At 30.4% G+C, this 24,919-nt stretch overlaps 6 protein-coding genes and 1 non-coding gene across 7 annotated transcripts; 4 read left to right on the plus strand and 3 right to left on the minus strand.

The window, feature by feature from the left end:
- The first annotated feature begins 263 nt into the window (after window positions 1-263).
- LOC124926562 (sterol 14-demethylase-like) lies at window positions 264-2,224 on the plus strand. The gene is made up of 3 exons (XM_047466811.1): window positions 264-418; window positions 491-985; window positions 1,080-2,224. The coding sequence occupies exons 2-3, from the start codon at window positions 518-520 to the stop codon at window positions 2,079-2,081; spliced, it is 1,470 nt and encodes a 489-aa protein (XP_047322767.1). The 5' UTR covers window positions 264-418; window positions 491-517; the 3' UTR covers window positions 2,082-2,224.
- Window positions 2,225-3,660: 1,436 nt separating this feature from the next.
- LOC124923697 (ATP-dependent DNA helicase Q-like 3) lies at window positions 3,661-9,452 on the plus strand. Its single transcript, XM_047463662.1, has 19 exons — window positions 3,661-3,807; window positions 3,999-4,151; window positions 4,223-4,330; window positions 4,420-4,427; window positions 4,570-4,653; window positions 5,107-5,247; window positions 5,341-5,375; window positions 5,677-5,760; window positions 5,937-6,025; window positions 6,127-6,279; window positions 6,447-6,543; window positions 7,468-7,471; window positions 7,542-7,691; window positions 7,781-7,873; window positions 7,971-8,036; window positions 8,135-8,268; window positions 8,345-8,564; window positions 8,650-8,756; window positions 8,841-9,452. Exons 2-19 carry the CDS (start codon window positions 4,001-4,003, stop codon window positions 9,268-9,270), a joined length of 2,154 nt encoding a protein of 717 aa, XP_047319618.1. The 5' UTR covers window positions 3,661-3,807; window positions 3,999-4,000; the 3' UTR covers window positions 9,271-9,452.
- An 812-nt stretch (window positions 9,453-10,264) lies between these two features.
- On the plus strand, window positions 10,265-12,113 carry LOC124923698 (proteasome subunit alpha type-6). Its single transcript, XM_047463663.1, has 10 exons — window positions 10,265-10,346; window positions 10,427-10,525; window positions 10,623-10,717; window positions 10,843-10,924; window positions 11,002-11,098; window positions 11,187-11,245; window positions 11,351-11,433; window positions 11,497-11,592; window positions 11,705-11,764; window positions 11,857-12,113. Exons 2-10 carry the CDS (start codon window positions 10,450-10,452, stop codon window positions 11,947-11,949), a joined length of 741 nt encoding a protein of 246 aa, XP_047319619.1. The 5' UTR covers window positions 10,265-10,346; window positions 10,427-10,449; the 3' UTR covers window positions 11,950-12,113.
- An 11-nt stretch (window positions 12,114-12,124) lies between these two features.
- Window positions 12,125-12,846, minus strand: LOC124923699 (protein LURP-one-related 6-like). The gene is made up of 2 exons (XM_047463664.1): window positions 12,628-12,846; window positions 12,125-12,548 (listed from the first exon to the last, which is right to left on the minus strand). Exons 1-2 carry the CDS (start codon window positions 12,835-12,837, stop codon window positions 12,159-12,161), a joined length of 600 nt encoding a protein of 199 aa, XP_047319620.1. The 5' UTR covers window positions 12,838-12,846; the 3' UTR covers window positions 12,125-12,158.
- Window positions 12,847-14,063: 1,217 nt separating this feature from the next.
- TRNAS-GCU lies at window positions 14,064-14,145 on the plus strand. The gene has a single exon. It is a non-coding gene; the product is annotated as a tRNA-Ser (tRNA).
- Window positions 14,146-14,684: 539 nt separating this feature from the next.
- Window positions 14,685-15,588, minus strand: LOC124923700 (RING-box protein 1a-like). Its single transcript, XM_047463665.1, has 5 exons — window positions 15,387-15,588; window positions 15,250-15,300; window positions 15,107-15,166; window positions 14,938-15,009; window positions 14,685-14,853 (listed from the first exon to the last, which is right to left on the minus strand). The coding sequence occupies exons 1-5, from the start codon at window positions 15,547-15,549 to the stop codon at window positions 14,816-14,818; spliced, it is 384 nt and encodes a 127-aa protein (XP_047319621.1). The 5' UTR covers window positions 15,550-15,588; the 3' UTR covers window positions 14,685-14,815.
- Window positions 15,589-19,349: 3,761 nt separating this feature from the next.
- LOC124925989 (serine/threonine-protein kinase RIPK-like) lies at window positions 19,350-21,620 on the minus strand. The gene is made up of 5 exons (XM_047466141.1): window positions 21,116-21,620; window positions 20,893-21,028; window positions 20,470-20,606; window positions 20,268-20,391; window positions 19,350-20,155 (listed from the first exon to the last, which is right to left on the minus strand). The coding sequence occupies exons 1-5, from the start codon at window positions 21,518-21,520 to the stop codon at window positions 19,524-19,526; spliced, it is 1,434 nt and encodes a 477-aa protein (XP_047322097.1). The 5' UTR covers window positions 21,521-21,620; the 3' UTR covers window positions 19,350-19,523.
- Between the last annotated feature and the right edge of the window lie 3,299 nt (window positions 21,621-24,919).

The raw sequence follows: 24,919 nt of genomic DNA on the forward strand, positions 1-24,919 counted from the left end.
CTTTTATCTATATTTTTAAACAGTAAAACCACTACCCCTAATCTGTGGATCCAAGAATTTCACCCACAGTATGTTACAAAAATTTAACACAGTTTCACATTTATGTTATTTTAAATCAATTTGACATTTTCATGTAATTTTTTTTGTATTCTTCCTAAATTTTAATTATCAATCAAACCCATTTAATTAATTTTCTATTTTATCTATATTTATAAACAGTAAAAAGTAAAAACCATTAGCCCTAATCTGTGGATCCAAGAATTTCAACCAGAAGGATCTAGTCAAGCACTTCTCCAATTTCCAGCAAATTAATACTGACTCATTATCTGTCAAAAAGTTTGTTTATTTATTATTGCAGAACCCACATCAGACCTCCCATGTTCTTCCAGATTCAGAATAACAACACAGACAATTGAATGTAAGCTCTTCACTATACAATCAAGATTCGGTCTTTATACGCAATCGATTCATTTTTTCTGTTGTTCTATAGGTACCAAGATTAAGGAGGAGAAGAAAAATGGAAGCAATGACATCAGACAAATTCTTGAATGTGGGTGTGCTGATCGTAGCTACTATCGTGGTAGCGAAGCTTATTTCAGCATTTCTAATACCCAGATCCAGTAAGCGTCTTCCCCCAGTTGTCAAAAGTTTTCCGTTGATCGGAGGACTTCTCAGGTTTCTGAAAGGTCCTATAGTGATGTTGAGGGAAGAATACCCAAAGCTCGGCAGTGTTTTCACTCTGAATCTACTGAACAAGAAGATAACATTCTTTGTCGGACCGGAGGTTTCTGTTCATTTCTTTAAGGCGCCGGAATCTGATCTCAGCCAACAGGAGGTTTATCAGTTCAATGTACCCACATTCGGCCCTGGTGTTGTATTTGATGTGGATTACACTGTACGTCAGGAACAATTCCGGTTTTTCACTGAATCTCTTAGGGTTAACAAATTGAAGGGATATGTTGATCAAATGGTCATGGAAGCTGAGGTAGGTTGATAGATTTGTCTTCTTATAATTTTATATTCAAATTGTTAATCTGATTATTGAGTTTTTGGAATCTGGGTTGTAATTTTTGGTGCAGGAATACTTCGCAAAATGGGGAGAAAGTGGAGAGGTAGATCTAAAGTATGAACTAGAACATCTAATTATCTTGACTGCTAGTAGATGTCTTTTAGGTGTAGAAGTTAGAAACAAGCTGTTTGATGATGTATCAGCTCTTTTCCATGACCTAGACAATGGTATGCTCCCAATCAGTGTCATCTTCCCATACCTACCCATTCCGGCTCACAAACGTCGCGACCAAGCCCGCAAGAAACTCGCAGAGATCTTCTCGAGCATCATAAATTCACGAAAAGCCACTGGGAAGTCAGAAAATGACATGTTGCAGAGTTTCATGGATTCCAGATATAAAGATGGTCGACAGACAACCGAGGCTGAAGTCACTGGATTGTTAATCGCAGCCCTTTTCGCCGGGCAGCACACCAGCTCCATCACTTCCACTTGGACAGGGGCCTATCTTCTAACCCACCCCAAATATATGAAGGCTGTGATCAATGAACAGGAGACACTGCTGAAGAAACATGGGGACAAGATTGAACATGACATTCTTTCAGAGATGGATGTCTTGTACAGGTCCATTAAGGAGGCTCTTAGACTCCACCCGCCTCTTATAATGCTCTTGCGTAGCTCTCATTCCGATTTTACTGTCAAGACTCGAGAAGGGAAGGAATATGATATTCCCAAAGGTCATATTGTGGCCACATCGCCTGCCTTTGCTAATAGACTTGACCATGTTTTTAAGGATCCCAATTCCTATGATCCTGAGAGATTTGCTGTGGGTAGGGAGGAAGATAAGGTGGCCGGGGCCTTTTCTTATATATCCTTTGGAGGTGGGAGGCATGGCTGTTTAGGTGAGCCCTTTGCTTATTTGCAGATAAAGGCCATTTGGAGTCATTTGTTGAGGAATTTTGATCTCGAACTGCTTTCGCCTTTCCCCGAGATCGACTGGAATGCCATGGTCGTAGGTGTCAAAGGTAAGGTTATGGTCAGATACAAACGCAGGAAACTTGCCCTTGTTGATTAGTTTGGTTTTTTGGAATTGTTGTTTATCATGTGTTTGTTTGAATCTGAAAAGAGGATTGTGTTGTTTAGCATTATTTTGATTTGGATTGAGATTCTGTGAGACAGTTTCTTTATGTATTCTTTCTTATCTACTATTTTTAGTCACTTTGATTCTTCTTCTTTTTCTCTTCCTATTATCCTTGTTGAATTAATTCAAATATTCATACTAGCTTATGTAATTAATCACCACCATTACTAGCCTTAGCCTTAGTCTAAGGGGCTTAATATTCCCAGGTCCTAGGTTTCATTAAGATTCAAAGTACCATTTTGAACTATGTTTTGCTATGCTATATCTTCTTGGAATTAATTAGTCTATATGCATCAAAGCTGACCTGACAGCCTGATTGATAAGAAAAAAAATGTAGTTTTATGTTTTGTATTGCCTTTTGGAGTTTACTAATGTTGGAACAATTATGATCCTTTGGAATTTACTAATGTTGGGATGATTATGTTAGTGTATACTGTAAATATAGAGGTTCTAAGGAGGTCTTGGATTCTTATTCTTACATTGGTCCCCAAAATCCAACACATCATCGTCCTGGTTTGGCAACTAAGGCTCCAAGTTGATTGTCACTTTAAAATCATTCACCACTAGTGAGCATAAATCTTGTTACAGTGTCTAATGCTTCATTATATACTCAATATTTCTTTAAAATAAGTTAAGAGAGATTGAAAACGCATATTGTGTTTATTTTTCTTTCGAATCTCGTAAAAAGACACTGTTCCGAGGTTGTCATGCTTTTTTTAGACTAGCTTTGACCTTGTAAGAGTTGCTACTCAATTTTCTTTATTAGAAACCGAGAAAGAAAAAGTATCATTTTAGAAACGCAAATAAAAAAAAAAAAATTTAGTTCGGTGTTTGGTGACATTCGAGAAAATACATCGGCGATATGTGTCTCATGTCCGTCAAATAATAATCTCTACTACAAATTCTTGATCATTTTATAAAAACACAATACTTACATTTTATTTCAAACTATATTCTTAATTATGTTTCTAGGTATCCTCATAGTGCGGATGAAATAAAATATAAATAAATTTTTTACTATTAAAATATTATTTTAATTTTGTCGATTTTGTTAAATCCCGTAACTTACATTTGATGAACAAAAGTTTAAAGTAGACATCATCAATTGATGGAAACGTGAGATATACTGTCGATGCCATTTTTCACGTGTAATTAAACACCGAACTTAGAACAGAGTCTCTAAAATGCATTTGTATTGTTTCTTATTTTTTCGAAAAATAAATTAGGTGACGATTTAAAAAAAAATCAAAATTAGTCTAGATCGACAATTTGAAAGATACATTATTCAAACCAATCATTTTGATTACTCATTTCACTTAAGACTCGAAAACAATATGAGTTATGAAACACGACTATAGAATAATAAAAACCCTTTTCGGAAATTATCAATTTTTTATCATAATGATTCTTAGAAATATTGTAACATGTATTATCCTAAAATATTGTAAAAAATAAAAATAAGTCATTTCTAGAACCCAAATATTTTAGGGTTTAGTGGTGCATTTGATTTTATTGCTGAAATTGTTATTTTTTTTGGTTTCGATTACTCAGATCAGTTCCCGGCAAACATCTCCTTCTCCTCATTCAGCCGTTCATTATAATTCGTCTCATCTCGATCGTTAGGATATACGTATAAACCTCTCTATCTCAATCTTCAGATGTAAGCATTTGGATACATGTTAAAGTCTCTGCTTTTACTTTACACAATCATATCATATGCTGCACTAACTATCGATTCATTTGCGTAAATTGAATGTTTTTGCATGATTTTTCTTCATCCTCATTCTTCAACTTTATTAAAGCCATCACCTTGAATTTCACCGCTTGACTTGTTTTTTTTTATGCATTAAGAGATGAAGAAAGCATCATTACCTCTGGAAAATATATGTGGAAATGGTGATAGAAAGTACAAAAAGGAAGACTTGGTGAAACTTCTAAGATGGCACTTCGGCCATTCTGAGTTTAGGGGAAGACAGTTAGAAGCCATTGAAGCTGTTCTATCAGGTTTTGATTGAAATATTCTCAGATTAAACAACCTTTGGTGATTATGTTAACTTTTTTTCAATTAAACGCAGGAAGGGACTGTTTCTGTCTCATGCCAACTGGTGGAGGCAAATCAATGTGCTACCAGATTCCTGCTCTCGCAAAAAGAGGCATTGTGCTTGTTGTATGTCCTTTAATAGGTGAATGCTGCTTGCTACTCATTGTTACCACTTCTTGAATTTGAAAATTGCTTATGAATGTTGATTATCTTTCTTCTCTTTATTTGCAGCATTGATGGTAAAAACTAAAAACCTTCAAATTTGCCAGCAACCATTATTTTATGTCTCGGTTGGCTGTTGGAAAGCTGCATTGTTTTGTATCTTCAACCGTATAGTTTCCCATGGTTATTTGTAAATTCTTATATATCTCTTCGCATCAGGAAAACCAAGTCTTGTCATTGAAGGAAAAGGGTATTGCAGCTGAATATCTATCTTCAGCACAGACTTCGCAAGTTAGAAATAAGGTAATTGTATATCTGAAACACTATATATCTTTTTGAAAACTTATTGAGGTTACGTTCAGCCTTGTGAAGTCTCTGATTTTTTTTATTGGACTCTCTCTTTCTAATTGATCCTTCTTGGTTTTATAGCTGACGTTTGGATGTTTATATAGTGTGCTAACTGCTGTATATATTATAGATAAGTCACCTTAAGTTAAAACAAAGAAAGGAAAATGGATTGGGCAACATAAATTGTAAATAACACGTTTGGAAGATCAAGACTATGTAATCTTCTAATCTCATGCTTGGTTTAGACAGAGTTTTGCAAGGAAGATTAGACTCTACCATGTACTTTTTTAGTATTGTCCCAATGTTGGTTTTATTGTGTTCATAGTTTGTTTCAATTGCTTAGCCTCTTCTTTTGAACTGTTCAAAGCAATAATTACATTAATAGTTGAAATTCTGATCTTAATTTAGATTCACGAGGACCTTGAGTCAGGAAAACCATCTGTAAAGTTGCTATATGTAACACCAGAGTTGATTGCAACACCAGGATTTATGGCAAAGTTAAAAAAGATTCATTCAAGAGGATTGCTGAATCTGATTGCTATAGATGAGGTTTGGTCGTCATGTTAAAGTTGGAAGACTCTTTTGAATGAGGAACTAACTTTCATTTTTTTTTCTTATACCTTCTATCCTCCAATTTTTCAGGCACACTGTATCTCAGCATGGGGCCATGATTTCAGGTAGCTAAAGATCTTGTGTAGGAAACTCCTGTTTTAGTATTTTAGTATAGGTTACTTTGGTTGATCTGCTCTTAAGTGGGAATACCTAACTGTTACTGAATAACAAGTAATAAAAGCACGAAATAATTAGGTTGGCTCTTTTTTTTTATTTATAAAAATGTTAGTTTTTCTTTAAAAGTACTAATACTTAAAAAAAGTTGATTCTAAATGAATATGTATTTTTGCATTAAGATTTAGCTCTACAGTAAATCTACCTTTTCATCTTTGTAGTGAACATTATTTCATTTTCCTAACTTGGCAGGCCTAGTTATAGGAAGCTTTCTTCCTTGAGGGAGCATCTTCCACACATTCCCATGTTGGCCTTGACTGCTACTGCTGTTCCAAAGTAATTTCCTGAACTTCAAATATTCCACATCTCTTTAATTTCCGGGATTAAGGCTTTCTTCAAAGGTTAAAACTTCATCAAATATTTTAGTTTCACATACCTGACCATGCTATTAAGGGAGCTGAAACCGTGGGGTGGATTTTCTGGTTTTCACAGTGCACTCATTCACTTTGCAGAGTCCAGAAGGATGTGATGGATTCTTTGTGGTTGCACAATCCCTTAGTTCTGAAAATGTCATTCAATCGTCCAAACATATATTACGAAGGTTAGATCCCCATAATCTGAATTTTCTTTAACTTCTGTGATAGCACTTTCAGAATCTTGCAATCAATGTTTTATAGGGATATTGGTTTTTATTTCGTGCAGTGCGGTATAAAGATCTTTTGGAGGACCATTATCTTGATTTATCTAATCTACTCAAATCTTGTGGAGATGTTTGTGCAATTATCTACTGTCTTGAGCGCACAACTTGTGATGACCTGGCTGCACATCTATCAAGAAATGGAATTTCATGTTCTGGTAAAATGTTCATCTTTCTCTTCTGTTAACAATTTATTTTTGCTTGTAACTATCATCAGTATCAGAAGATGTGTATCATCAAAAATTTATCTTTTTAAAAGACAAAAGCGGGTCAAAAATAAATTATCTTGTCTCACCCAGTACTTTCTGTTGCTTTGTCTCTACAGCTTATCATGCCGGGTTGAACAACAAATTGAGGAGTTCTGTCTTGGATGATTGGATTTCATCCAAGACACAAGTAGTTGTGGCCACTGTGGCTTTTGGGTATGAGGCTAATTATATTTTATTATGAACCTTTGTCTCTATATCAGGGTCAGGTCTTTATCTATATGGTTGCTTACATATAGGAATAAGTTCTGTTGGGACCCTTCCAGGTTTTAGATATCTTTGTTTATACTGTTAGGGTTTATTAACAGAAGTGACTAGAAGGCATCAAGGGTTGTGATTTAATAGCAAGAATAAGACCTTGGGCAGTGCTGAAGAAGATTATTAGTTAGTTGTTAGATCAGTAGTACAAATAAATATTGACACCAATCTAGGGTAACTCAAGTGGTAAAAGTCTTGAACTAAGAGTCTGAGATCTCAGGTTTGATTTCCACTTAAAGCACCATGATTGAAGTGGCGAGTCATGACGGTGGGTCTGGAAACCCTGCTATTTGCTTCAGGATGATTGGGTAATGATGCAAAATCAAAATGTTAATTGGTGTTACTTCATGCAGATTTAAATATATATGGAATAGAAAAACCTTCCAGTTTAGGTCGACAAGTGCCAAAACTCTCTTGTCAATGTTTATGCTGATTCAGGGATTTGTGGACTAGATGGAACAGTGAAATGGAAGATAAGTTTGCCAATATTTGTTCAAAGAGTGTCCAGAAGTTCAATCAAGCAGTTCATGTTGTGTTCTAAACATTGTAGCTAGTGAACTATATAATATATACACAAAACTACATGTTTGTTTCTATAATGTGAATTGCCTTGTCCATTACAATATTCATTGTTGGTACAACTTGTTTTTTCCAAATCAATATTGTTATTAGTTTTTTTTTTGTATAAACTCAATGCTTACAGTTATTGAAGCTCTTGATTAACTTTGCTTGTGATCTCTCTCTCTCTCTTCTGGCAATTGGTTTGGACTTTGGAGTAATTATGCTGCTATATCAGCTGCTGAGGCAATGGGTTTCTTGCAGGATGGTATGCAATTATTGTGATTCTTAACGAACCATTACAACTGAATATATTGAACTTATGCATATACATGCAGGGAATTGATCGTAAGGATGTCAGGATGGTTTGCCATTATAATATTCCCAAGTCAATGGAGTCCTTCTATCAGGAATCGGGAAGAGCTGGTCGAGATCAAATGCCTTCTAGGAGCGTTTTGTACTATGGGATGGATGACCGAAAAAAACTGGTTCAGATCACAGCTCTAGCTAATATTATCCCTTTTCTACCTGTAGCTTTTATAAGAATATTGTGAAAGCTTTAGAAGATTCCCTGCAGGAATTTATTATTAAAACGGCAAAGAACAAAAAGGTTCAGTCTTCCAGCTGTGAGGATGGCTCTACTAAGAAGTCCCTGGCTGACTTCCATCAGGTAAAGCTATATATATACATATATAGCTTTCTGATCAAAGGCAGATATATACTTTACCTTTTGATGAAAGTGGATTTTGTTTTCATAATGCATACAGATGGTTGAATACTGTGAAGATTCTGGTTGTCGTAGGAGAAAGATCCTCCAGAGTTTTGGGGAACAGGTGCTTGAATCAATCATTCAGATATAATACTGCCTAGTGTCCTATTGGTATTGGTTAACACTGCTATTAATAATAATACATATATGTCTTGATTATAGGTAAATTCATCCATATGTAATAAAACATGTGATACATGTAAGCATCCAAAAACAGTTTCCAAGTGTTTGGAGGATCTCAAAGCAGTTATTTCCTTTAGCTGCCAGAATGGCCCTTCTAGAGTATTTATGAGCAGGCAAGTCAATTTTGTAAGTAAAAAATAACAAGTGTTGATGATAGTTTACTAATTCTCGTGTTTTTCTATATTTCAGTTCTTCGGATTTTATAACAGGAGAATCGGTATCAGAATTCTGGAACCGAGAAGATGAAGCCAGTGGGTCTGAGGAAGACATATCAGACTCAGATGGTAATGATGCATTGGACAAACTGCCAAGATCGAGCATTCTATCGAAATCAAAAGTAAGTACCAAGATCGAGTTGTTGCAGCGAGCTGAAGAGAATTATTACAGGAATAAAGCTCCTGACAAGAAGGTTTGAACTGATCACAACCATTTCCAATACAGAAATTTGACAGCAGTTAAAAATGGCTGCAGCTAACTTAAAGTGTATTTGACAGTGTAACAAGAATGATAAGAATGCCATATCTGAATCACTAAGACAAGCTAGCAAGCAGAGACTACTGAATGCCCTAAATCAGACTCAGCAGCGGCTTGGCAGCTTAAAGTATGTCAACTTTTTTCAAAACCTTTTTCTTTTTCTAGCTTTGATAGAAAGTGACAGTTCTTCCTTAATGTCATATGATTGCAGCGTTGACCTGGAAACATCAGCCGGCGCCTTTGAAAAACAATGCTACGATAAATATGGAAAGACAGGGAAATCATTCTATTACTCTCAAGTGGCGAGTACTCTGAGATGGCTATCGACTGCAAATTTGACAGAATTGATTGATAAGCTTGGAAACAGCTGTGCAGCTGTGGTTAAAGAGCCTGAAATGAAAACATCCCCATCTTTGGATCATCGGGAGGAGGAGGTGGAGGTGCTGCAAGTAGAGGAGATCAAGGAGAATCATGCTGCAAACATTAATGCATTCAGTGAAATTTCTGAGCCTGCAAAACTTCCACTAATTCCATCATTTTCAGATTATGTTAACAGCCTCAAGAAGAGAAAGGAGGAGACAAAAGAGTACTCACCCAGCCAAGATCATGGGAATTGCCAGAGAAAACCGAGATTGATGTAGGCTGTGTCTTAATGTCAATTTTTTGAAGACAACGTGATGTCCCTTTATCGAAAACACTTGTTCGAATTTTTTAGTAATTTCTCAATCAAATTATATGATTCAAATATAGTTTCACTAAGAGTTCATTTTGAAACTGGGACATTGTTCTTGAAATTTTGGGTCATTACAGATCTTGTTTAAAAGAAAGAAGAAATTGGGACATTGTTGCTCTATGTTAAATATCTGTTGTTTGCATTATAAAATTGCATTTATGTTGTTTTGAATTAGAATTCAAAATCTTACTTTAGGATACTAATCTTAATTAGGTATTCCAAAAGAAAAAAAAGGAAAAAAAAAAAAGTTACTTAATAGGTTTAATCGAATTAAGTAAAAAAATTACTTATAGGTTCAATTTTGTCTTAACTGTTTTAAACTCCGTTAACTTATTATTTACGTGATATTTATAAATAAATAAAAGAATTCAGCGAGTAAATTAAATGTTTTGACTACCAAATTTTAAAGTAGTCAAAACCCTGAATTCTTTGAAATTCGTTAATTAAATTAGTCACATAAATCTTTTATTTATAAATGTCATATAGTAAATTAATAGCGTTAAAAATCGTTAAACCAATTTTTTCGCTCTTATATAATTTTAAGAATAAAGAGCTCTAAATTGTTATCTTGTTTAAGATGAGGTTCAAAATCTCAATTAATTTTAAAATTAGACTATTTAAGATATTATAATTTTTGAAAGTGATTTTTAAACTATTATACTATAAGTTAGGATTAGTTATAATCTCATCCTCATTTATATATATTCTTCAAAATAACATTTTTATATAGGTTTTACAGTATAGTATATTAAAAATTCCTATATTTTTTTATTAGTCCAATTAACATAAATATTAAATTATAATTGCTATCTAAATTAGAACTATATCTCATACTAAAATTATTATATATATTTTTTTAATTTAAAACAAAAATGACAAAGAAATGATGGAAATACATTTTATTTTGTTTTTGAGTAACCTTGTTTCTCCTCTCTGTCTTCCATCTTCGTCGTCTTTGGGAGAAGAAAGCCGCCTCTTTTATCTGTAAGTTTGTAAATCTGAGTCTTCTTCCTTTCAATTTTGTAAAACCCATATTCCCATTTGATACTAGCAGCAATCTCCAGGTGGGTTTCTTGGTATAATCGAGATGAGTCGAGGAAGCGGAGCCGGCTACGATCGCCACATTACCATCTTCTCTCCCGAAGGTCGCCTTTTCCAAGTCGGTAAGAGCTACCCTTTTCTTCAATCTTACTTCTTCAATTCAATTCATTTCTTATCTCCTTTATTCTTTACTCGCCGCTTTTAATGATTCGTAACCAGAGTATGCTTTCAAGGCGGTGAAATCAGCTGGAATAACCTCGATCGCTGTTCGAGGGAAGGATTCAGTCTGTGTAGTCACTCAGAAGAAAGTTCCGGTTAGTGAATCAACCGAGTTACTGTTCTTTTTGTCTTGATCCACCTGTTTGTCTTGATCTAGGGTTTATTTTATGTCAAAGTTTGGGACATCAATTGATGAGTTTGCGGCATGAAAACTTTGCAGGACAAACTTTTGGATCAGACTAGTGTTTCTCATCTTTTTTCTATTACAAAGTACCTTGGACTGTTAGCCACCGGCATGACAGGTTTGTTTATTGATGATGATTTGTAATGAATGAGTTTTCTGAGTGTGTATATGATGATGAATATTGTGATTTACCAGCTGATGCTAGGTCATTGGTTCAGCAAGCAAGAAACCAAGCTGCAGAGTTTCGATTCAAATATGGATATGAAATGCCTGTAGATGTCTTAGCCAGATGGTAATAACTAATAAGCATGTTCTTTCTCTTTAGTGAAGTAAATTAGATAATCTAAGATTCATGTTTTTTCATTATTGTTGTCTCTCAGGATTGCAGACAAGTCTCAAGTTTATACTCAACATGCTTACATGAGACCTCTTGGAGTAGGTTTGTCTCTGGTCCATACTTTATATATAACATTTAGTTGTTTGTATCCGAATGAACTGAACGATTGTCATATTGGGGTCTCGGTTGATTGCTCTTAATGTGAAGTTGCAATGGTTATTGGAATTGATGATGAGAATGGTCCCCAACTCTTCAAGTGTGATCCTGCTGGTCATTTTTATGGTCATAAGGTAACTTTGTAATTTGATATCTATTGAAATAGTTTTGGAATTGAATCATTTAACTATATGTAGGCTACAAGTGCTGGATTGAAAGAGCAGGAAGCTATTAATTTCCTTGAGAAGAAAATGAAGAATGATCCTGCCTATTCCTATGAAGAAACCGTGCAGGTAATTCATTCTTCTATGCTAGAAGAAGATTGATTAAATTAGTCGAGAATTGATCACTTTTATGTGTCTTAATGTGGAATATGATAATTTTATGTTTTTGTTTTCTGCATAGACGGCTATTTCTGCACTGCAATCCGTTCTACAGGAGGATTTCAAGGCCACCGAGATTGAGGTGCACATTTCTCACTTTATTTTTGTTGTTCTTTTTATGAAATTATTTGTTCCCCATAGTCTATATTCACATCAATTTAATATATCTGGCAGGTTGGAGTTGTGAGCAAAGAGAACCCTCTTTTTAGAGTACTATCAACAGATGAAATCGACGAGCAGTTGGTTTCCATCAGTGAACGAGACTGACCGTGACTTTCACCATTCTCTTGTTTTCAGGTTTTTATTTTATCAAAACCCTAACCTAGAACACTTTTTTTTGAAGTGGATTCTGTTTTAGTCGCCTTTTCTTTAACATTTTCTTGGAAGTTGGTTGAGATATGCAAAATTATGAACAATGCACGTTTGTATTATGTTTCTCTGTTTATAACTTGAAGAAACGCAACAAATTTCATCTTTCACAGACTCATTCGATCGATATGATCGAGTAGAGAAATGATGGCGAACACGAAGGTGCTGTCTGCTTCTGATCTCACTGCTACACTGTATATATCATTGCTCACCCATTTCTTCATCTTCTCCATCCCTATTACCTGAGCTAAGGCGTTCCCCATTGAATCAACAATGGCGCAAGCTCTTTCTTTGAAGAAACCCTTCACCTGAAAATCCCATCCTCCACAACAGTCCGATTGACCAGCAGAGACTGTAATGGGTCGACACCACCCATTCCTTACTAGCCATGAATGAGGTTGTTTCAATCGAAAAACCACCTTCCTTGAATCCTCGTTATAACCAAATGCATATCCTTTCCATTCTCTGCTCATTCTAACTGCATCACCTATCACCTTCTGAATAAACACAACATTGTCATTGCCAGAAAGAAAAAAGGCAAAACTCAAAACAAACAAAAACAAAAACATTGCTTACCTCTCGTCGTAGAAGAAGTAAAGGTTTGCCATCACAATCCCGAAGCATTACTTCAGATCTCTTCTTATTCAGACAACCGTCATCTTCAACCTTGAAAACAACCTTCTGGGTAGAACTCTCTGTCACCACAATGCCGCCTCCGCCCACCACACGAGGCCTTCTTCTCACCACATAAACCGCAGGAGAATCTTTCTTCACTATTTGCTCCATATTTTAGTTTTCTTCTCTCTTAAATGGACGAGTCTGTCTTAATTCTATCACCAAGAACACAACTCATATCTATTTATAAGGTTGGGATAAAATATCTTTATAGATAGATTTAAAGAAGTCAAATGTATTTAGGAAAGGATTCTTTTGTTTGTTGCATATTAATTTATTGTCACCAACTTCTTATTCTTTTGTTCGAAAATATCTCACGAGCAATGAGTCGGCGTGTCATGTACTTTTCGGCTGGATTGTGAATGAGAAGGTTGCCAAAATGGGTATTTTTATGGCTTAAAGGTTTGATAACTTTAAGAGGCAAACAACTAAACATGTCTAAAGAGGAAAGAAATGAATTCATCGTGTCATTTAGAAATTTGGCAGCCTAAAGTTGAATAAATGAGAGTACGTAGGATGGTTAAACTTCCATTTTGTATTCACTGTATGTTGGTATTTCTTTTGGGAATGGATTACTTTACATTTTGCAATACCTTTTGGATCTTTCTTAATTTTTTTCTTCAAAACCATTTAGCGGCTCCAAAGGACAAACTTGCCACATGTTTAATATGTCTTATAAAGATCTTGTCTGATATTTTATGATTTGATGGAGACAGTTACAATTTTGAGGTTAATATGGTTCTATTGACTTGTTGATTGGTATGTTTGGAAGTAAGATATTTGACATGCGCATAAATTACAAAAATGTTAAATTAACTCAACTGGGTATTTCAAGTGTCAAAGGTTTTACCTAATACATCAAAATGTCTCATGTTTGATTTTCAATAAAAACAGTGAAAGTCATTCTTAAAGAATTAACAGGCAGGAGTCGATCTTTGAAACCGGAGTGATTTTTAAACCGGTTTTTAGAAATGACAAACAATTTGAACGACCCAAAATTTAGAGTGAAATTTGTGCACGAGGAACTAGTTCATCCTATTCATATTTTATGTCCTTGCATACGACAACAACTAACTAAAAAAATGTCGAGATATGTAACATCTTTACATACGTAAAAATAATGAAATGAAATTGTAACATTTCCTAAAAAAATAACACTTTGGTTATAACAATATATTTGATTTTTTAATGGAATAACAGTATTTAATGGATTTTTTTTACTATTATTTAAGTATGTGTGATTAATGTATATATCAATTGATATTAAAAGTGGTTTATTTGCTGCAAAGGAACTCTTAGTATACAAATATTTAATTACAAGTTCAATATTCAACAAAGTCGCTTTGGCCGAGTGGTTAAGGCGTGTGCCTGCTAAGTACATGGGGTTTCCCCGCGAGAGTTCGAATCTCTCAGGCGACGATTATATTTTTTTTTCTTACCAACTAGCTGACTTTATTATTCTTAAGTTCTAAAACCAAAAATAATAATAATAATAATACAAAAGTTCAACTTGCAAGATTCATTTCAAAATTACATATTTGGTTAACATTGTTTTTCCTTTCTATTTACTTATGATATTGCAGACAGGAGTTAGAAATTCGAAATCGGTAGCTAAACAAGTGAATTTTGTAATTACTTGACTATGTTTCATTGAATTCTCCATGAACAAATAAGATTGTAGTCTTCCAAATGTTATTATAAGTTGAAGAGAGCAAGATTTTCTTTGAAACGACATTGATGATAGAGATATAACCCTAAAATCACGATCCTTTTAACTGAATCGTTTTTAAAAGAATCAATCATTAAACTCTTAACATTTGAGTTACCATAATAGATTTCATTAAGACTTATATTTGAATTAAGAAACTATGATATCATCAACAAAAACAATCTTAGGAAGTAATTGAAACAACAACTAAAGAGCAAATCCTCTCAAGAAAAGAGAAAAAGGAGTAAAAAAGAAGACACAAAATAATGGTTCCACTTCAAAAGCAGCATTCAATATAACAATGAAGAGTAGATATAGCTGATTACAGACACTACAAATTGCACATAGATCCTCCTCCTCTTCTTCTTCTTCTTCCTCCTCCTAATGACCATACTTCTGAAACTCCCACTCACTGTTATCTGTTCAATGATCAAGAACATAACCCATATATGGAATGTGAATAAAACTTCTATTCAACCAAAGGGTAATGATCAAAACCTTACCTAAAGGACACACTTGACGGGTCTTCAACCATCTACTAATGCAGTGAAAATGGAATGCATGGTTACAAACACCTAAAGTTTATACAAGTCAGAAGCACAAATCATATTTCAAAGTGAAAAATAGGTAAATCTTGAACTCAAATATAGACACCCAATTCAGAATTATTACCCCAAGCAACAGTGCATTCTTCACTTGTTGCACTAGCTTGGTTGGCTTGACATTCAATGCCTAATGATACAATGTAAAAAAAGCAAGAACCCAATAAGAAAAACAAACAATGAGATATAAAGAAGAAAAAGAAAGAAGCTCACAGAGATCCATAATGTGGTTTCTGCAAATTGCACAGTTATCCACAACAATATCTGCAGAACACCAAGAACGTTACATTGATAATCGAATTGAGGGTATACGCTAGGAATTAAGAATTTTTTGAATATCGAATTATTACCCCAAGCCCATAGAGCAACAGCGTTCCATTTCTTGATCTCGAATCGTTTTGCTTTCTTGGAAGAAGATGGACCAGCGGATGATGACGGCGACGACGACTTGCCGGCGCCGCTGGAGCCCTCGCCGGAGATAATCAATCCCAAATCTGTGTTGAGAGTTGTCATTTTTGCAGCTGGGCGAAAATATTTAGGGCAAAGATTGGTTCTTCCCTAAGGTAATATTTATAGGTTATATATATACATATTATTATTGTTTATTTGGAAATAATTTTTTTTAGTTTTGGTAGAATGTATAAAATTTCGGTATAAGAATAATATAATATTTTTATTATTTTTATTTTTGTTATTTGTTTTTTTTAATATTATTTTAATTAATTTTAAATAAAAATATTTTATCAAATAAATAAATAATAATATTTTATCAAATAAATAAATAATAATATTTTAAAATTTATTTTAATATTATATCAAATAAATAAATATAATCTAATTATGTAATTATTTTAAATTAATAATAATATATAAAAATAAATAATTAGGAAACTCTTTGTTAAACTAAGATGAGAATATAAATATAATTAATAAATATAGAGAATTAGATTAAATATAATTGATAAAAATATATTGTTTATAAAATATTATTATTATTTTATATTTTCAATTATTGTTATTTGTTTAAAATATATCATAATTTAATATAATAAATATATAAACATCTAATATTCAATTCATCTACTAATTATATTTTTTATATATAAAAAAGTAAACAAACAAAAAAGTTGGATGGTTCAATTAAAGAAAACAATATTTTTATGCCAATAGTTTACTTCTTATCAAAAACCATCCTATAGGCACTAATTTATTGGTTTTGTACAAAAACTAATATCTTTATAGTTTATGCCAATAAATTACATGGACGAATGTAATTTATGTTCTTTAAACCCTATTTAATATAATAAAACAATATATTTGGTTAATTTTTTTAATTATAAATAAATTATCATAATGTTCAAAATTAAAATTAATTTTTTTATTTAATTATGAATTCAAATCTTATTATAAATAATTGTTTTAGTTAGAATTAGCTCAACAAAATCTCATATTTTTCTATTTGTGGATCAGGCATCCCAAAACTTAGGAACAACAACATATTAAATAAAGACAAGTTTGATTAACTTATTGTTAAAGCTCTTATGTACATTGAATTAATAATTAAAGCTTTTATGTACATTGAATTAATAATTAATGATGATTATGTTTCACTTCATATTAATTTGTTTTAACTTAATTTTATTTATTCACCATAAATTCAAACTAGTATATCATCTCATTTGCGATTATAAGCTGAATCAAATCGGGCTCTCAATATTGAATATTATATTTTTTATATGTTAAATAAAATAAAAATCATTGAACTTTTATTCATTTTTTACTCTGTTGAGCATCAGTCTTTTATTTAATCACTCACTTTTAATTTTCAAATTATTTTTTAAAATAAATCATCATTTAACTTTTAAAAAGGCAATAAATGTCATTTCCATCAACTTATTGGTTAAACATAACAGTTTAAACTTAAAAATATGATTTTTTATATATTATTTTTAATTATTATTTTATATATATATATAATTATTAAATCAATTATATATATAATATTATATATCTATATTTATCTTTTATTATTAATTTTTATATTTATATAATTATTAATTTTTTTTATATAATATATAGATAAAATATATATAATATTTATTTTTATCTACGTACGTATATTTATATTTATATTTATATTTATATTTATATTTATATTTATATTTATATTTATATTTATATTTATATTTATATTTATATTTAAAGTTAAAGTTATATTTATATTTATATTTATATTTATATTTATATTTATATTTATGTGTATACTTATACTTATATTTATATTTATATAAAATAAAGTTTAAAATAATTTATATAATATATATATATATATAATTTATATATATTATCTTTAATCATTAATTTATATATAATATTTATATAATAAATATTTTAAAAAATAATTTGAGGGTTAAAAGTGATTGAGTAATTGAAATGTTATATTTACTTTTAACTTTTAAATTATTTTTTAAAATATATATTATATTAATTTATATATTTATATATATAAATTAATAATTAAAGATAATATATATAAATTATTTTTAAACTTTTTTTTTATAAATATAGATATAAATATAGATATAGATAAAAATAAATAATATATATATTTTTTATCTATATTTATGAAAAAGATTTAATAATTATATTATTATATAAAAATTATTGATAGTATATATATAAATAATTAATAATTATATATATAAATATAAAAAATAATAATTAAAAATAATATATATAAAAAAAACTATTTTAAACTTAAACAGTTATATTTAACCAAAAATTTGACGAAAATATCATTTGTTCGTTACCTTTCTAAAGGGAAGATTTATTTTAAAAACTAATTTAAGGATTTAAAGTAAATGTTATTTAGATAACCGTACAAACAATTTGTCTAATTGATGATTCATTGTTATAAAAAATAATAGTAAACGCATGTGCAGTTGAATATTTATTTTAATATTTTTATAATAACTCAAATATTAAAACATCAATTTGTTCAATTTAAAACCTTCAATAGACAATAATAAACAAACAGAATAATCACCCAAGTTTAATTTCTTCTAATTATTATATATATTAATTTGCTAGTTAAAATATTAAAATATTTTATTTTTAATTATTAATTTTATTTTATTATTATATATTATTATATTAATATATTTAAAGTTTTTTTTTTTATCAAATATATCTTTACACACTCAAAATTATGAATAATCGTTACTATTTTCTCTTTCTTAGAGTCCTCGAAAGGGCTTATTTGATACATTATTATTTATTTTTCGTTTTTTTAGAAATATATTCATTCAATTTTAATTCTTTCTTTTTTTTCTTAATTTTTTTCCGCTGAGAAATGGTCTATCTATTCCGATTCAAGTGTCCATTTAATTTATCTTTTATATTTTTATTAATTTGCTATTTATAAATAGAGTAAAACATCTATTGATCTCCAAATTATGAACTCCTCATTTTATTGAGTTGATCATTCAGACTATGAATGAGATTTTTTTCAAAAAAAAAAATTCATATTTAAAAAAAAATCTGAACAAGGCCTTAATATGCAATAGAGTTAGCATTAAAAAATGAGAATTATGGCATAATAATAGTTAGATAATGACTAATGACAATAGGGGTGAGAATTAAAATGATAGTTAATAACAATAGGGTGCATAGAAAGTGATACAATTTTTTCATTATGAGCACATTAAATCAATATCTCTACTTTTGTGTTGGTCCTTGTCAAAGTAAATAGTTTTTTTCCCACTTATTTGGGGCTATCATAAGATTCTAAATGTAAAAGCATTTGTTATTGATCTTGGTTCATCGAATTTATAATTATTGGATGGGTAAGTAAACCTTTTGTCAAATTGTTTCTCATTAAATAGGCTCTAAATGCTCTTTTGATTCACCAAATATAGGCTAAATGGGGAAACTTTTGGCAATTTTTGTTAGCTGTAACACTTACTCACAAAAGTAGAGATATTCTCAATCTAATATTTAATGAAAAGTAAAGTCTTTTTAAAGAAGATATAATTAGTATTATATGAACAATTTGTCAAAAGTAAAGTTTAGAAAAGTTATGAACAAAACCCAACTAATCTCCACTTCTCTTTTTAGTTTAAACCTAGTTTAACAATTATTTTTTAATATTGGAGAAACCCAATTAAGAATATTAATATTGATTAAAAGCGTGCCTATGAATAGTTTCATGCATGCATATCAACATAATTGTCAAATGGTTAGTTGTATCTTTTTCTTTTGATAAGATTGATTAATTAATAATTAGTATAAAAGACAATTTCAATACGGTTTGTATATATAAAAAAATTGTATTATGATGCATTTTGACTTACATTTTCACATCTCTCTTGTTCCAATTACATTAAATATATATATTTCAACAAACAAAGAAAATGAAAACTTTAATTGTAACACAAAAAATAAACAGAATAAATTTCTATATTTATATGTACATTGGAGATGTTCATTTAGGCTCTAGTCATCTTATATTGCTCAGGAGACCTCAACCCTTTAAGGTTCTTCTGAACAGCCGCAGTCTCCTCCGAATAAACACTTTGCGGTTTTGGTGACTTAGTCCTATGATGATGTCTTTGTTGACCCTCTCGAGTTCGATGACCTTGTCCATGACCATGTCCATGTCTATGATGCCCATTTCCATGTCCTCCATTATGTTCTTTCTTCGCGGTTTCCTTTTTCTCTCCGGTTATTCCAGCACCCTCTTTATTAACACTTTCTTTGCCAGTCTCTTTTTCAGGTGAAACCGTGAATACAAATGTTCCAACTTGTAAGTCGTAAAAGTCCTTTAGTGGCTCAAGAATATTCACAATGTTACTCATCGTCGGTCTGTTTTTTGGTCGGTGACTGAGACAATCGTAAGCTAATGCAGCTGCCTTTTCAGCCCCTGACTCAGAATATTGCCCTTCCAGTCTCGGGTCCAATACTCTCCTTAACTTTCTAGGGTCCTTCAATTGCGGCCTTGCCCATTCTACTAAGCTTTGTTCCCTATTTGGCCTACTCTTATCCAATGACCTTCTTCCCGTCAACAACTCTAAAAGTACTACTCCAAAACTATATACATCACTTGCTGGAGTCAAATGACCTAAAGTTAATTACAAAATTCTCAAGTTAATACAAACATCATAATTAAACATGAATACAATTGGGTCAATCTAAAAACACATTGAAAGAATATATATATGTATAATAATTACCTGTCATAATGTATTCAGGCGCAGCATATCCTTGGGTACCCATAACCCGAGTGGAGACATGTGTATCATCGCCCTCAGGCCCGTCTTTTGCAAGCCCAAAATCCGATAGCTTGGCAGTATAATCCTATAATGAACAAAACAAAAACAACATAAGAAAAGATGTTGAAAATGAAAATTAACAGAGATTGATCAGGTTAATTACCGAATCAAGTAAGATGTTTGAAGCTTTAAAATCCCTAAAGATAACAGGCTTCTCAATTTCATGAAGAAAAGCAAGTCCCTTGGCAGCCCCAAGAGCAATTTTCATCCTTGTTGACCATGGAAGTGTTACTGAATACTCTGTTGTCAAATAATAAAGAAGATTAATATTCAAGTAGGGTCATAAATAAATAAAACAAAGTTAGGCCAATTGACATGAGCCTTAATGTTAGAAAGCATGCCACCTAGTTGGACTGAATATACATATATATAAAGAAATAGTCACATTTGACTTCTTCTTTATTCTTAATTATAAACTAAACCCTAAACCAAATTATTGTACTAATAAATGAATCAATATCCCAATCCAGTTCATACCAAATGAATATTTAAAAGGGTTAGATATAAAAAGATAGAGATGACCTACTTCTGAAAAGTTGATTCTCCAAGCTGCCTCTTGGCATGTATTCATACACAAGATCTCTATGTTCATCTTCACAGCAATAACCAATCAATTTCACAAGATGTGAATGTCTCAATTGACCCAAAAATATCACTTCAGTCTGTTCAAAATTCAAATCCAAATTCAAATGAGTTAGGCAAGGTTAAATTAGTAATTTCATTTACTGAATCGAATCGAGAAATAGTACCAGCCATTCCTTGTGACCTTGCAAGCCTTCCAAATCCAAGACCTTAACAGCGACAGGTTGAGCTTTCAAACCTGGACGGAGTTTATCATCGATGAATCCTTTATGAACAGGACCGAATCCGCCTTCTCCGATGAAACTATTGGTGGAGAAACACTGAGTTATGACCTTCAATTCGGCTAGAGTAAACGCGTGAAGGTTCGATCCAACTACCGAACTTGATATATCCTCGGACATAACAGATGCAGAGCTGAAATCAGCTATGGAAATTCTCTGAAATGAGCTCTGTTTCGTCACCAGTTTATTAACCGTCTCCGTCGCCGGAGATGTCTTCATCATCTCCGGTATTTGTTCCGTCTCTGTTTCTCCACCACCGCAACATATGTAGGATCTCCATGTAACCGTCATCGGATCTCGTCGTTCGTTCGTTAGTTCGTTCTACGATTGAAATCGATTCTTCAAATCAGTGTCAAAGAAACAGAGATTGTAGAGAGAGAAGGATATGGATCTTCTTCTATTATGACTCATTTCTATCTACTTCACGTGTGTTTATATAGATAGATAGATAGCTTTTCTTCTTCTTCAATGGAGATTGGTCAGATATTATTATTATTATTATTATTACTACAAACAACTCTGCAATATTAGTTGAAAAGGAAATTACACGGTTACCCCTACCCTTCCTTCTCTTGACTTCCTCCTCTCTCTGTTCTCACTCTTCATTTTTATAATTCTTTGGTCCTTAAACTACAACGGACGGGATCAAAAGCGGTTTTCAAATTTAATTGAAATAGTAAATTTTATTTTTTTACAATTGACTATTAATTCAATGTTAACTAAATTGCATTAAAATAATTCAAGTACAAAAAATTAAATGTAATTGGTTTGTCACAATCAAGATACATCAATCCAATCCGATATAAGTGGTTCGGTTCCGATGTGTTTTTCACTGAAAAATTCATCATAATGGTTGGTGTCGATTTTTCAAAATTCTCCCATCAATTGGTGATTAAATGTTGGTTCAGTTTGTTCTGTTTTTTAATTTAATCGTTAAAAAAAAGTAACAAATATATATAATGAGAAGTGATATATATAGAGAATTTGGGAGAATGAACGACGTGTTACAATATAACTGGTTAGAAAAAGAATAAAAATGTGAGGAGAGGGAAGAGAGAAAAAATTTATAAATATATAATTTGGAAGAATCTCAATTTTATCACTAAACTATAATAGAATATTAATGTTTATCACTGAACTAATTTTTGTTCACTTATAACACTGTAGTTGAATTTAATATTAATCTATGTCACTACTCCACCAAATCTATAACCCCGTTAAGTTTCTGTTAAATGAGATGATACGTGGGATTGACATGTCATATTTTTTAATTAATATATGATAGGATTGACATGTAATCTTTATTAATTAATATTATATATATATATATTTATTTATAATTCTAAATAATAAAATATTTATACAAGCGTTAATAATTTTTTTCTTCTGCCATAATTAACTAAGTCCACTATCATTCTTCTCTTATTCATGTTGTTTTTAAATTTATGATATTATATGAATTTTTATTAATGTTATTTATGTATGTTTTTAGTTTATTTTTTTTATTACTTAGTGAATTAGAGTAACAAAAAAAAATGAGAAAGGTAAAAATGGTTTATTTTATTATTTAAGAATGTTAATAAAAATAAGTGTTGAAAATATATTAATTTAAAAAAAAAATTATTATTAATGTCTCTCAAAATGTCTAAATTGTTTGGTTAAAATGTAAGTGTTTTATTATTTAGAAATATGAATAAAAAAATATATAATATATATTAATTTTTAAAAAATGACATGTTAATCACATGTGTTATCTTTTAACGGAAAACATAACGGATTTGGATGTTTTGTTAACAAATAATATAAATGAACATTAAACTCAACTACAATGGTATGAGCAAACAAAAATTAGTTCAGTAATATACGTAAATATTTCATTATAGTTATGTGATAAATTTGACATTCTTCCTATATATATATATAATTGCATCATTCTCTCTCAACCATTTCTTTATATATAATATAAAAAAACTAAAAACTAAAAATTAATTTAATCTAATAAATTAGATAATAAAATAACTATTTAATTTAAATATATATATATATTAAAATATTAATTAAATAAAAATTAGTTTAAGAAATAAAAAAGACATTAAACTCATATAAAATGATACATATGCGTGCCATGAAAAAAAAATTATAATTATAGTTTACTTCCGAGAATAACTAATTAGAATTTGATTAGATCGATTTATAATTATTTTAGTTGATTTTATCGATTTTATTTACCATATATTTATATTTATATTTATATTTATATTTATATTTATATTTATATTTATATTTATATTTATATTTATATTTATATTTATATTTATATTTATATTTATATTTATATTTATATTTATATTTATATTTATATTTATATTTATATTTATATTTATATTTATATTTATATTTATATTTATATTTATATTTATATTTATATTTATATTGAGGAGAATTTAAATCAACCTAGACTGTATAAGAGTTATACTGATCTAATATGAACTGAAAAACATATTTTCCATATAATATATATAGTTCTGATATAACAACCCAATATATTTAAGATGGAATATAATGTTTGTTCAAATAATTGAATCAAATTCTGCCCTCAAAATATATTTATTAAAACTATTATTTAAGGATAAATTTTACTGATATATATCTTAGTTTAATAAACATAAATTGTTTCAAGTTGTTTTTATGTTTGTTTAAAATTAGTTTAGAACATATAAAATAAGAATGATTTGATATATATATATATATATATATATATATTCTAATATCTGCAAATATATAATTTCAGACGTATAGTCTCAATATAGTTGGATTTATGGTTAAACTAATCTTTTTTTATTTTTTAAATTAAATTATATGAGGCTACCAATATGTTTGTAAAGTATGAAAAATACTCCATTAATTTGTTGAGTTCCTTTTAGAGGTTTGAAAAAAAGTAATTTATGTTCATTTTATTTTTTTGCTTATAATTTTATTTTGAGCTTTATATAGAAAAATAAATTGGTGTATGATGTTATATATCAACCAATCCAATGAGAAGTTTAAATGGTGTGAGAGAGAAGAGGAATTACACGGTTTCTTAGTTTGTCCATATATGATTTAGTCAAAAGTAATGATAAATATATATGTTCTTGATCAGATCAGAGTTTCTAATATTTATTTTGAACCATATATTATAAAATATATTATATGGTTTGGTGGTTAGCTTGCTGAGCACATTGTATTCCTTCTAGAAGTTTATGCAAATTATATTCAAATGTTAGATAGATAAAGAAATAGCTAGCATGCTAAATGCCATTAGAGAGTACAACAATTAATTAATAATATTTAAGAAATTAAATATATATATTTAGAATTAAGAAAATCAACAAGTTAACAACCATGGGTATAATGGGAATTTGAAGGGTAGTGTGGCTGCTTTTTGATTCTTAATTATTATTATTATACTCCTCTTCTTTTATTTTTCTAATTAACATAACTTACACACATACACATCTACACTTTAATTAATCAGTGTTAAATGATAATCTAAGAATTAAGTGTGCTAAAAAATGATTAGGGTAGCTAAGGTAAGAGTGAGGTATAATAGATAAAATGTAACCAATTTGATTTTCACTAAAAACGTTTTAAGTCACCAAACAAACTAAATATATATTCTTACTTTTTTTTTTCTTTAGAAAAAATAAA

This window comes from Impatiens glandulifera, chromosome 2 (genome assembly GCF_907164915.1).
Source record: "Impatiens glandulifera chromosome 2, dImpGla2.1, whole genome shotgun sequence".
Classification (NCBI taxonomy): Eukaryota; Viridiplantae; Streptophyta; class Magnoliopsida; order Ericales; family Balsaminaceae; genus Impatiens; species Impatiens glandulifera.

Coding starts and splice junctions, on each gene's coding strand:
- LOC124926562 (XM_047466811.1), top strand. CDS start 518: ATGGAAGCAATGACATCAGACAAATTCTTGAATGTGGGTGTGCTGATC. Junction 986..1,079: donor AAATGGTCATGGAAGCTGAG/GTAGGTTGATAG, acceptor TTTTTGGTGCAG/GAATACTTCGCAAAATGGGG.
- LOC124925989 (XM_047466141.1), bottom strand. CDS start 21,520: ATGACGGTTACATGGAGATCCTACATATGTTGCGGTGGTGGAGAAACA. Junction 20,607..20,892: donor GGAGAATCAACTTTTCAGAA/GTAGGTCATCTC, acceptor ATTTGACAACAG/AGTATTCAGTAACACTTCCA. Junction 20,392..20,469: donor CAAACATCTTACTTGATTCG/GTAATTAACCTG, acceptor TGTTCATTATAG/GATTATACTGCCAAGCTATC.
- LOC124923700 (XM_047463665.1), bottom strand. CDS start 15,549: ATGACAACTCTCAACACAGATTTGGGATTGATTATCTCCGGCGAGGGC. Junction 15,167..15,249: donor AAACCACATTATGGATCTCT/GTGAGCTTCTTT, acceptor TTGTATCATTAG/GCATTGAATGTCAAGCCAAC. Junction 15,010..15,106: donor AGAATGCACTGTTGCTTGGG/GTAATAATTCTG, acceptor TATAAACTTTAG/GTGTTTGTAACCATGCATTC.
- LOC124923697 (XM_047463662.1), top strand. CDS start 4,001: ATGAAGAAAGCATCATTACCTCTGGAAAATATATGTGGAAATGGTGAT. Junction 7,874..7,970: donor CCCTGGCTGACTTCCATCAG/GTAAAGCTATAT, acceptor TAATGCATACAG/ATGGTTGAATACTGTGAAGA. Junction 8,565..8,649: donor ATAAAGCTCCTGACAAGAAG/GTTTGAACTGAT, acceptor TGTATTTGACAG/TGTAACAAGAATGATAAGAA.
- LOC124923699 (XM_047463664.1), bottom strand. CDS start 12,837: ATGGAGCAAATAGTGAAGAAAGATTCTCCTGCGGTTTATGTGGTGAGA. Junction 12,549..12,627: donor TACTTCTTCTACGACGAGAG/GTAAGCAATGTT, acceptor GTGTTTATTCAG/AAGGTGATAGGTGATGCAGT.
- LOC124923698 (XM_047463663.1), top strand. CDS start 10,450: ATGAGTCGAGGAAGCGGAGCCGGCTACGATCGCCACATTACCATCTTC. Junction 10,526..10,622: donor AGGTCGCCTTTTCCAAGTCG/GTAAGAGCTACC, acceptor ATTCGTAACCAG/AGTATGCTTTCAAGGCGGTG. Junction 11,099..11,186: donor GTAGATGTCTTAGCCAGATG/GTAATAACTAAT, acceptor GTTGTCTCTCAG/GATTGCAGACAAGTCTCAAG.